This window comes from Siniperca chuatsi, linkage group LG14 (assembly GCF_020085105.1).
Source record: "Siniperca chuatsi isolate FFG_IHB_CAS linkage group LG14, ASM2008510v1, whole genome shotgun sequence".
Taxonomy (NCBI): domain Eukaryota; kingdom Metazoa; phylum Chordata; class Actinopteri; order Centrarchiformes; family Sinipercidae; genus Siniperca; species Siniperca chuatsi.
In genome coordinates this window covers 6155788-6168366 of record NC_058055.1, presented here as the reverse complement: position 1 = coordinate 6168366, position 12579 = coordinate 6155788, and the positions used below count along the sequence as shown (strand labels likewise).

Below are 12579 nucleotides of genomic sequence, written 5' to 3'. Positions count from 1 at the left end.
CTTAAAACAAAAACAGGATATCTTACTGTGGGTTTTATCTGTTGCTATGATGGAACATGCATAACTCACTCTGGTAAAGCATTCAGTGTGAGTGTATGAGCAGCATAGCGTCATGTAGTGTGTCAGGGCATGGCAGGGTATTTTAAGAACTTTTGCTGGATGATTAGTTTGAATAGAATCTCTCTTCTCTTGTGTTTGTGTCCATGTTTGTCTGTGTGCATGTGTGTGGTGGTTTTGGTGATGGTGGTGGGGGATGTGTGTTTGTCATTGTGTATTTGTGCTGGGATGCCTGGCTGCAGATCTCCGACGCCCTTCAGCAGAGCTATGCTACGTCAGCGCTGTGGCGGTTCCTCAGTTTGGGCTATGCCCTCATGCTGTGTCCCTTTATCATCGTCCTGGGGGGCATGTTCTTCCTGGCCACTGCGCTGTTTTTCCTGGATGACAGGGAGAAGGCAGAGAAACAGTAAGTGACTCAGACATTGTTTGAATAACTCATCATTATTTCATTTATTATTTAGTCATTCATTCTTTAAATATTTAATACTTGCTTGAGATGTCCTCCACTGACTTTCTGAGTAAGAGGTCCAAAAATCCAAACACACCACCTCAGTGCAAGAGGCTGAAGAAGTAGCAATAATATTGGCTTCATTCTGAGTGTCATACAGATACAAAGAGGTTAGACACTTTATCTGGACAATGCTATACTCTTTAACCCTGATGTTGGGGTTTGCCGTGTGTCAAGCCGCCCAACGATGCCAACGATGGTGCCAACCCTGCAAGACTCAGAAAGGCCCCTGAGCCAATACAAAGTCCCAGTCAGCTAAAAGTGCTCCAGAGCTGACACAAGCTGTTCTAGCCATCAATTTGTTAAAGTGTGCTTACTTAGACTTTTACCAGCTACCGCCCCTCTAATTCATGCATTCATATTTTCCTCTTTCAAACACCAAAGACGTGACTCCAGAGGGCACAGTAGCGGGTCATGGCCTTAAAAGGCTAAAACAAACACACTCATCCTCTTTCAGATGGTGAGACATGACTTCTTGTTTCTTTTTGACTATTTTTTCCTACTTTTTATCACATTGACTTACTCCCCTGGTGCCAGCACTCTCAGAAATGACTTCCTTCCTGTTGAAGATGAGGGACATTTTTAGACAGGATGGTAGTCTGATGTCTAAAGTCTGTCTGCTGTTGCCTTGTCTTCACCCTATGGAGTTGGTTGCTGGTCGTTCCCACGCCGAAGCCAGATGTGAGAGATTTTTGTAAAACTTAACCAGAATAAGCCTATTTTTAATCATATGTACTGTAGCGGACAGCTTAAAATTTTCAAAAGAAATGTGGAAACTGCCAACTTCTCGTTTCAGTGAATTTACTGCATTTTATAATCCTGGGGTCAAGCCATTAATATTTCCTCTGTGTAATGTTAATATACAGTTTTAAAGGGGTCTTTGTAAAGGCACCACTAAGCCGTGCTGTGGCTTCTGTTGGGCCTGGTCCAGGAAAAAAAGGGAAGAAATACGGAACAATGACTAAAAGAAAAGTCACACTCTTGCCGTCGTGCCAGTAATAGATACTAGTTTGTGGTCCAATATGTGGTTCAAGCTATCTGACCACATTATTGCACAGAGTGGGCAGATGGCACAAGTTCACTCAAACTATTTCTAACCACAACCCCTTGACTTTCACACTACACGCTGTAGGGCAAAGCTAATAGAGCAACAGATGGAGTTAAAAAGTCTCAGATAAAAAACAGAGCTGCTTGGAGTCATTGGAAGGTTTTTCCTGTATGTCCTTTTTCACATATAGGATCCTTAACATAGAAGTGTGGAGGCTTTTGAGTAATCGTGTTTTAGAGTTTCTACTACTACATTTCAAATCTAATACAGTATCTCAACTTTTGGTACCACTTTCTGAAAAGTTACCCTTTATGCAGGGTTTACACGTTTTAACTAATGGCTTTATTAATCATTAATAAATCATTTACTAATGCTTTATAGATCAGTTATAAGCCATTAATAACAACAACTTTTGGGTTGCCAGGTTGTGAAAAATCCCTCTGGCTATTTAATCTGTAATGAAGTCAAGTCATTAAGCCATTAATAAAGGAGAGTTTGTGACTTTCTAATAAGCAAACAAATCTGTCATTATAAATGTTAATAAATCATGAATACATGGTAATAAACAGCAAGTCTGCAGTTATAAATGTTAATAATCTGCCTTATTAGAAAGTGGTACCAAACTTTTTCCTGAACTACATTCAGGTATCCAGTGCAAGTGTATGATATTTGATGTCAGGTCATTACACTGAGAACACACTTTGAGCCTTATTTAATGTCAAATGCATTATTCTCCTACTTTTACATGAATAAATGTCCATCTGTATCTACCAAGAACTGTGCTGTCAGAATAGTTCACCTCCACCTCTGCTTTTATGCCTCACCTAAAGATGGGTTAATCATACACCAGCTTGTCAGATTACATCCAAAGCAAACATACTGTTGCATACCTCACATAGTATACCCAAGGCCCACCTCTGTACAGATTAACTGTACAGATTTGTACTAAACATCCCAATGAAGAAAAATCTCAAAACAGCAGCAGCTCTTATGTAACAAGCTGCAAACAGCACCTCGGGGACCAAGAAAGATGACAACATCCACAACTTTGTACAACTAGGGTTGTTTCATGACTGATATTTATAGATTCCATTCACGCTATAAAGCCTGCAGTTTATAAATTTCCCCTGACTTTACAGAGCGCTTTGCAGATTTCCCCCCCCCCCTTTGAGTGTGTCCTCAGATACTCAGCGCTATTTATAAAAGAAGCGGAGCCGAACGAGTTACTCACTGGAGCGCACCTTTCTATTTCCAGCCTTAAAGACTGCTGTATTATTTCTAGGTTGTTAGCTTTTTTGGCTGCAGGGTTGCCATTTATAGCTCAGGTTCAGTGCGTGTCCCCCCTCCACACATGCACCCAGTCCACATTTACACTTAGTGATATGTGAGAGTAGATCTGTCTCATCTGCCATGCCAGTGCACCTTGAAAGTACAGGTTCACTGTGGGTTAAGGCAGGCTGAGCCTGCAGCCTGAAGGATCAGAGAATCAGATAGTAATGATCGAAAGACCAAGGAAGACAGTTAGCATGTAGTGAGTAAAATTGGGAAAAAATTGGTGGAAAAATAGAGATTATTCAGAAAAAGAGAATAACAAATGAATGTAGTTTGAGAAGATTTGTCTGGAATTTTCCTTAATTTCTAAAAGTATCCCTCTATTCTGTCCTCAGGTTGAGCCAGCTGACCCGACCACCCTCTTCAGTCAAGGTATGACGAGGTAAATTGCCTTTTGTCCTAAAGACGCTTTTACACTTTAGTGTTTTTCACATCAGCAGTTCTACGAGCAGTTTAAGTGGTTGATACCAAAGAAACGGTCTTGGAACATTAACATTTATAGGGCTCTCTTCTGATTATCTGACATCGTTTAGAGCTCCTTTCTTCTGAAAACAAGCTTTTTGACAGTGTAAACGCAGGAGGTGATACACAAGATGATACACAAATGATTGATCTATGATCTGTTTCCCGTCACATTGTACTCAGGAAGTGTCTAGCCATTCTTGGAGTGGTAGTTATTTGACCAACTATCTGGCATCTTATCAAGACCTAAGCTGCCTTCCCTCCTTCCTGCCTTTATCAGACGCACACACATGGTGCAAAACCTCTAATTATTAACTGAGAAAAGAAAAGACAATAATTGGCAGCACACCAGCCAACTCTGCACCGTAGGACAATGGGGAGCTACTGTAGTTGCCGGCAAAGAATAACAAGATTAAACTCTGACTCACTGATTAGAAGGACAAGCAATCTGTTGTGACTTATTTGTAAAGGTTATCCTGTTTAGCCAAAGGGTCAAGGTCTACCCCTTTTACCCCTAATCATTTCTTTGTAACCCTGTCTGGGTTTATTTGTCCTCTAAATATTCGTCAAAATACTATATGTACACAGAGTGCAAAAAAAGGGTCATGAATGTGTAAACTGCTGGGTTTATTATTACCACATCCCAATAATGATCTGTGTGTATCTTGAGTGTTAAATGTAGATGGTCAGATTGTATGACAAACAAATCAAATTTTGCGTTAGCTTTCCTAAAAAAATGCAAATCAGTTTATTTCTTGATGTGCAAGGAATAAAATATGTCAACAAAGGTTTGATCATAAGCTCGCTGACAACTGCTCTGATTAGAGGTTTTCATGATAAAATTGCACCAACTTGTGAAAACGAGGAAATCGAGATGTGTAGGATTTCTTACAGAATGGTTAGAGTTCAGCTCAGGAAGCAGTGAGATCTGCCAGTTGCATCTCCCTGCAGTATTTGAAGGCTACAGTCGATTTGGTGGAAAAATTGTATGAAGGTGCAAATTTTTGCAGGCGGAAGACAGGATGACTCCATTAACTACAAAAACACTTTATATCATTGCTGACTGTTTTCTCAAGCCTTCATTTACAATTTCAGATTTACCCTTACCTTCCGGACAATAAATAGTTTAAATTCATTTTACTTTAGAATAAAAAATCTACTTCCAGGGGCATCCTGGTGGTCTGGCCTGGTGATCTATAAGTCAGTTACAACCACTGTAAAAAAAATGTTCCTTCTTTGGGCATTATCTGACATTTGAGCATCAGCTGATGAAAGCATTGCATTCAAGGTTCAAGGTCCAGTTTTATTGTCTCATTGTGCAATGTTGTATTGTATTACTATATGGAATTGGATGATGAAATGCAGTCGTAGCCTCCCCTCCCATGCAACACATTAAAACAAACAAGAATAAACAAAAAAGATTAAAAACTACTCTGTAGATAATAATGCAGGAGATTCTGTCTCAGAAGACAAACAATAAACAAACATTTCACAATGGATGCTGTGAAAAGGATAGTGTGAATTTTTGTCTCATGTATTGTTATTAGATATTACTTATCAAACTAATTTCCAATCGGCAGTGTCAAAGTGTCGTTGAATGGGCCAATAATGAGGGTGTTCCGAACACTTCATACATAGCCTAACAAAAAAAAGAGCAATAGTATGATGGATTACCCATCAACTTCGGAAGCTCTGCAAGTTGATTTGCATTGCGCACTGATGAATGGGAGGCAATGGCTGTCTTGAAGGCAGGAAATCAATCTAAAAAGTTGTGGTATGCTTTGGAAAATGGTTTGCAGAAATATCAAGGATACACAATTTGTAGTTAATGGACTACAATATACAAAACTGCCAGTATGGTCTTTTACTGTAATTACTGCAGTGTCATTACCATTGGCGGGGTGACATTAGCATGCACAGCTAATGATAGGTGACATGAAAGGCTCACACATGGCTGCCACTCATATCAGGTTTCAGTTTGTGCCTGAGGGTTTCATCCGTTCTCTGTCACACACAGCAGCTAAAGCGTGTTCTCCCCTGCTGTCAAAAGGGGCTAATTATAGAGAACAGTGATTACAGCTACATGAAGTCAGAGTTGAATATGCCTGCGAACTGATCATTTCTATTCTAAAGTGAACCACCAATGCACCGGTCTGTGGTGATTGATTTTCTACATTTGTTTTGGAGGATAATCCAGTCAGTGACAGGCAATGTTTCCCCCTTGGGTCTGACTCACAGATCAATAGAGTTCACAGTTCAACCACTCTCTGATGACAAGTGTTCACACTCACTCTGACCACTGTTCCCAGTGGTACAACATTATATTATATTTCAGAGTGTTTGGCTCTGACGAGGAGTGGAAGTGAAGGAGAGGAATTTAGAGGAGGAGAGAAAAGACACACGACTGCTGAATAAATGAGGATGAAGAGAAGCAGTAATTGCCTAAGCTGTTATACATCGCAAGCTATTAATCTCTGGTGATGCAATCCCAGACAGAGATCAGATACACTGAGATCCAATTAACTTCCTCTGCAGGAGGAACCGGCCTCTGCTGACCAGATTCACCCAACACCGCACAATAACTAGAGGACATCCCCAAGCTGGGGGCTGTCAAAAGATCAGTGTGAGGTCTGACAGCGGAGCTTCACACTCATTTATTCAGTAACTACAATCCCATAATATTCCTGGAGGAAATTCACATCACAAGGCAAAACTCTGATTTAGTCACTGCTGTCCAAACTTTAACTGTTAAAAGTGTTTATACAGCTGCAGGCACATACTTTCCATCTTCACACTCTTATCATTCAACAAAAGCCTCAGCCAGCAGTGCTGAGTGGGTTCATGGCCCCACACACACACACATACACAGTGTACAGCCAGGCTCTGATGCGACCTTTCAACCAACTTTCAGATCTTCCTCTTTCATAATCCAATGAATATGTGAAAAGGAAGAAGCAGTGCTTTCCTTAACAGAAATGTATATTCGGTCTCATTTACTGGACCATTCACTGCTTTCTCCATCCGTCCTCGAATGAGAAGCCAGCAACGTCAGCCCGGCCGAGTTCAGTCATGATGCGTCCTCCCAGCCAAAATCCACTACAAGTCGGTTTGATTAGAGTTTATTCGCTTGCCAGACCAATCAGACCTCCCCTTTGCTTGAGAAGCCAACAGTGACCACACAGTAATAGTGAAGCTGCGAGGAGGCAGGCCAATCTTGCACATATCAAAGCATTCACAACTCTAATTATCTCTATGTCACGCTGGCATTTGAACGATTTAATTTCATGTTTGGCTCATAAACAATTCACAGAGATTACAGCAACAACTGACACTAATAATTGAGGAAAATTGTTCATCCCAGAGAGGATTGGATCTGCATCTACAGAACCAAAACACATTGTTTTCTATTACCTTTGTTTGTCTGATGTGCCATTGTTGTGTGTGAGTGTGTCTGTATATGTCTATGTATGCACATGTCTGTGGGTCTGTGGGTGTGTATATGTGTGTTCGAGGGTGCGAGACACTGGCTCGGAACATTGCGGAAATGTCCCTTTCTTGTGATAGAGAGTATGCAAAACCATTAATTTCATGAAAATGAGGCACAGTGCAGTGGTGGAAAGTAACTAAGAACATTTACTCTAGTACTTTAGTACAATTTTGAGTTACTTGTACTTTACTTGAGTATTTCCATTTTATGCTACTTTCTACCTCTACTCCACTACAGTTCAGGGATGTATTGTACTTTTTACTCCACTACATTTACTTGACACCTATAGTTACTATTTACTTTGAAGATTAATATTTTACATTAAAAAAAATCAACATATAAAATATGATCAGTTTTTTGCATCACTACTGATAATATAATAATCTAATATAAAATAATTTAACACTGACATCAGCCATTCACTGCATAACAAATACTTTAAAGTACATTTTGCTGATAATACAGCTGTACTTTTGAGTACTGAAGAGTTTACATTTCTGTATTTCTACTTTTACTTGAGTAAAAGATCTGGATACGTCTTCCACCGCTGGCACACTGTAGCCAGCAATAGCACTTTTACATCAAAAGTTTAGTTAGAGGTAATTTAACATTTAACTCCAAGTAACATTTTCCAAATCAGTCATGTAGTATTTTTTAAATCAACTTATGCAGTCTGCTTTCTCGCAATAGCTTGCTGAAAGCCTCATTTTACATCAGCAAACTCTTTCCTTCATTAATCTTTGTGTATATGTTTAACATATTTGGTATATACACTGAGGCAGAAACATAGTAACATCAACATCTAATGTAAAGCCCAAATCTGCACATCTGGCGAGACAGCGGTGTGTGACTGTGGCTTATAGTTTGCTGTTGTACAGATTTTGGGATGCATTAAACAAACTGTTATGTGTTGGTATGCTGTTTGCAGGGAAATATTTAGGTCACAGGCTGGTCCTGGTGTGCAGGCGTTATCAGGAAGGTCCTAACAGATGGCCCAGGAGCTTTCGACCTCGACATTAATTACATGAGAATGTCCTGCAGTGAGGCCAGACTCTAACCGCACTATTTCCTCCCCTCTCTCTCTCTCTCTCTCTCTCTCTCTCTCGCTCTCTTTTCAGGTGACAACCAAATGATGAGCCATCTGAAGGAGCAACCAAAATCAATTAGGATGACAAAATGGAGATAAAGACCAAGGGCAGCTGATCCATTTCTTTAAAACCACGCCCATGTTCTCTTCACCATCGTCATCGCCACGATCGTCCTCCTCCTCCTCCTCCTCCTCCTCCTCTTCTTCCTGGCTCCTGCTGCTCTTCCTTTTTACACACTCGTGGAGGCTGCTCAGAACTGGAACGAGGGAGCGTCTTGCCCCTCTTTGAAACGCCTTTAAATCACAGGCCGGTGAGAAGGTGCACAGCAGTGCGCTGAAGCCGGCCGACCAGCTGGTGTCCACTGAACCTTCCAGGGAGGAGGTGGGGTGGCAAAATCCCCCCTGACCCCTCCAACTCCTGATGCCATACTACTGAATGCTGACCATGAACCTGCCCTGTCTGTCTGTCTGCCTGTCTGTCCAACGGTCTGTCTCGTATGTGTCTGTCTGCAACATCGGCTGTCAATCTGCACCAAGTGCCATAGCGTCATTACATTCCTTCAGACTTTGCACTGACCCCCAACAACAGTCATGACCGTCACTGACTATGTTTACATGCACACTGTAATTCAGCTTTTGCCATGAAATTAGTATGATAAGCTGTTTATATTTGCTAGACAGTAGAAGCAGCATCATTTGTAAACTGCAGTCCTAAAGCTCCATTGTGTTTCTGTTGCTCCCAGGCAAATTTTCCACAATTCATTCTGCTATGGCTTTCAACAAATGGAGCCTGTAAACAGGCAGAAGCTGTAAAATTCAAGTTATGTGGAGCAACTGATGCAACTTGTTCAAATGTGCAGCAGGAATATCATTCTCAAACAAGCCTCCAATATTGAGACTAATATCAGATTACTCTGCACATGTTAATCGCAGTATTAACAACATGAACTTCTAACGTAAATACAGTGTTTACATGATGAATGCAGTATTCTCATAATCGATCAAAAGTTTGTCTGTGCATGTAAACATAGCCGTCAACCAAGAGCCAAAAAGTGTTACTGTCTACAGGTCAGTGAATCAGCCTTAAAAGTCAACAGCTGTTTCTTTTGACCCCCACATGTGTTTTTATTTTAAGCTTTTAGCACTTAATTCAGCGTAGACCGTGCCAGAGAACATGACAGAGTTGAGAGATTTCTGCACATTATTTTTCACAAGGTTTCTTGTGATTTTTTTTATTTTTTATTCTTTCTTTCTGTGTGATGTATGTTGGATTTGAAACTGGAGGTTACTGCCTATGATTGTTTCAGAAGGATGATGATGCAATCTAAAGCGGACACTGGATTATATATTTTATAATTTATAATGTACATGCTTTTCCCAAAAGTAAATGCAATGCTACTCTTTTGATTTTTAAGGAGTAACACCTGTGTTTTTTGTGTACATGAGAAGCAATACGAACATTTTTAAGGAACCCAACCTTTTTATCCACACTGCCTTATCAGTGAGCCAGGTTTCCCCTTAAAGGCTTAGCTCTTTGGTTGGTTTAGAATTTCTGGACACAACACCCACACAGAGAGGGAGTCCCTTTTAATGATGGAGTCCAGTCCAGTCCACACTGGTTACAATAACAGGCATTGTGAATAGAGAACTTTTCCCCTTGCAATTGTAGATATCCCATTCCACGATTAGAAGAAAGGACCTTTGAGAAGAGCTGAAGTCACAGTCATCAGTTTATTACTGAAGGAAATCAAAATCCCAGACAGGAAAAGGAAATCCTTCGGGCCCAGGTTAGACTGATTGCGAGCTCTTATCAGTGATAACAGATAAGCGAGGAATCCCCCTTTGAAACCAGACCAGCATGTCCTCAGATGTCACTGCAGGAGTTGAAAAACAGAATCCCCCTACCTAATACATATGAAACAGACATACACAAATGACAAAACCTGGATTTGATTTCATCACTCTGTATTAATTACAGTATCGTATTTGTAATTATCCAAATTGAATGCCAAATCCCACAAAGAAGAAAAACGTGTGCTATAGCTAGTTGCTTGTATATACAAAGCTGTAGGCAAAAGCTTAATTATAAGCTACCTTGAAGGATTGTTTTGTAGTATATTACCTGGTGGATATAATTTTACTCAAACCTTAAACCCTCTAATGGAGTCAAAGGTTTTAAAACTTGTGCATAAAGGGAAAAAAAGCACTTTGCAGACCTCTGAGAAAACACAGAAGGAGTAGGAGGATGGATTGATCTTAGCAGAGGAATAAAGGGAGACATTGAGGTGGTTCTTGTAGCATTGATGTGTGAGCATGACTCACTGGCTGTGTGTGGGGTGCTGTGTGGGCTGTGTCCTTGTTGCCAGATCATTAGCTTTAGCTTCTCTCCAACTGCGTGGAGCTCTCTGAATGTGATTCTGTCCAACCTGACGTGTTTACACACCTACATCTTCTTAATGAACTAAGCTTCTTACCTTCCTTTTGTTGATTTTCTTTTTTTATATATGTTACCAAATGAGGTTTTTTTAACTACAATAGATATATATATATATATATAGCTATATCACGCAGCAACTTTAATATATTGTAAATGATGGCTTGGATGCAATGTATTTATTTGTTTGTTACAATAATGAAGAATAATCTATAAAGGGAAGTTTAATGTTTGAGTATACTACACTTTGCTGTATGTCGTTGGGTTTAGAAATACCTATTTGTTCATCCTTTTGTATCACAATGAAACAACACAATACCTTTTTACATCACTAAGATTCATACTGTTTACTGTGATCATGAATTGGACATCTCACACATACTACACACAAAAGGAACTGCAATGTGATGGTTTTAAGACAACGTATTAGTCTCATGTTTGGCGTGCAATACTTTTGCATTCATTTTTGTAGCTCTTGTAAATGTTTTTTTTCTTTTTTTAAGAACTGATCAAACCATTTTGCACACTTAATGTTCAGGGATTTATTTGAACCATAGCCTAGCATCAACTTAACAGCCTCTGCCACAGAGGACTGTCACTTCATGCTCACAGTAAGTGCTGACATATTGTCATCTATCGTCAGAAGGGACGTTGGCTCTGGTCACATGGGTCATGAATTGAGTTTCACTTTGCCAAATTTAGTTGCTTTAGCACCAAGCCTTTAGGAGTATAAGTCCATTGTATCGAGTAATTCTATGTTAATAATCACTGAAGTGATGTATTGAGAATGTGCTATTTCTTGTCATACAAGAATCATGTATAAAGAAACCTTTTTCTGATGTTGAGCAGAAAACAGAGGTTATTTTTATTTTTAGAGCAAGTCAATACGAGAAGTGTCAGAGAAATTAAAGGATATTATTCTAGAACTGAACTGTGATGCTCCCTTGGGGGGTTGATAGAAAATGTACATGTCTGTAAATCAAATAAACCTATTTAATCACTTCATACCACCGTGTTGTCTCTGTTTCTTTTTATTTTATCAGACATTCATCACATCCAAATGAGTGTCTCCATTAAGAAATTATTTTTTACTTAATTACTTTCCCCCGATTTATTTTAGGAGACTTTCATATAGAGCTTGCTTCACTTCAGAGAAAAGAGAAGTCTGGCCAGTGGTAATTTGAAAAAAATGCTAGTTTTCACACCACAGAAGTGTCTTCAGTGTTACATAACTGAGATGATCCTTAGATTGATCTATATGCTGTTATGCACCACGTACTGTACAGTACATGTCTGTGCTACGCCCACATGTAAGTTCCTTAATTACAAACCAGAGACAGTGGGATTCTGAAAAAAAGTTTTCATCATTTTCTGAGCACATATTTGATAATATCCACATTTTTTATTTATTTGATATACATCCACATTCCATATTCTGAAGCATTAGTGTTGCTGATACCTGAAAAATAGACACCACTTATCCCTCTTTGTTTTCCTAGGTCCAGTTTCAGGTGCAGGTTTTTCCAAACTGTTTCATTACAGGTCAAGAACCATGATTCATGAGTAGATTTAGTTCACTGCTGGGTTATGTTAATTTCCAGTTGCATTCAGTGATGAGCAGGAATCATCTGCAATCACAAGTGGTTTGCATCTAGTGTAACTGCATAGTGTATGACATGAATGTGAATATGAATGTATGCTCTGAATATAATAATTAAAACATTTTTTGAGACTCCTGCTGTCTCTGGAAGTAATTGTACATTTCCTGGTAAAACTAAGTAGCTACTTATTAATCTTGTAGGATTATGCTTTACTTGAAGGGGCACAAAAAGGGTACAAAATGGTAAGCTAATCATGACGTGATGAGGGATTACTTACTAACTTCTTAGTATGATACACCACTTTTCTTGATTGGGCCCGAAAAGAGTAATTAATGTTGAAGTAATTAGTAATTAATTAAATAATTAGTTATTAGTTTTGTGCTGCTCAGCAGCTGTTTCAGAGTTAATCAGAAGCGACTCATGAAGAAAGTGGTCAGTATGTTGATTCACAAATATCTATGACCTAATCATTAACTAATCTTTCATTAACCTATTATCTCCTAAGTCTGTTTTTTATTAGTTAGTAACAAAGTTATGACTGTCAGCAGGCAAACTAGATTCAC

The 12579-nt window shown here is 39.4% G+C and overlaps 1 protein-coding gene across 4 annotated transcripts in view; it reads left to right on the top strand.

Annotated features, from left to right (window-relative positions):
• spns2 (spinster homolog 2 (Drosophila)) overlaps positions 1-11420 on the top strand; it is a 61891-nt gene extending 50471 nt beyond the window's left edge. Inside the window, exons 11-14 of one of the 4 annotated variants that reach the window (XR_006380777.1) lie at positions 300-463; positions 950-1025; positions 3281-3327; positions 8013-8094. Coding sequence is in view for 2 of the 4 variants with exons in the window: in XM_044223612.1 (XP_044079547.1) it covers positions 300-463; positions 3281-3317; positions 8013-8027 (216 nt within the window). In the remaining 2 variants the exon portion in view is untranslated. Of the gene's footprint in view, positions 1-299; positions 464-949; positions 1026-3280; positions 3328-8012 lie in introns of all 4 variants that reach the window. The other 3 variants (XR_006380778.1, XM_044223612.1, XM_044223613.1) reach the window with 3 other exon arrangements.
• Positions 11421-12579: the final 1159 nt, after the last annotated feature.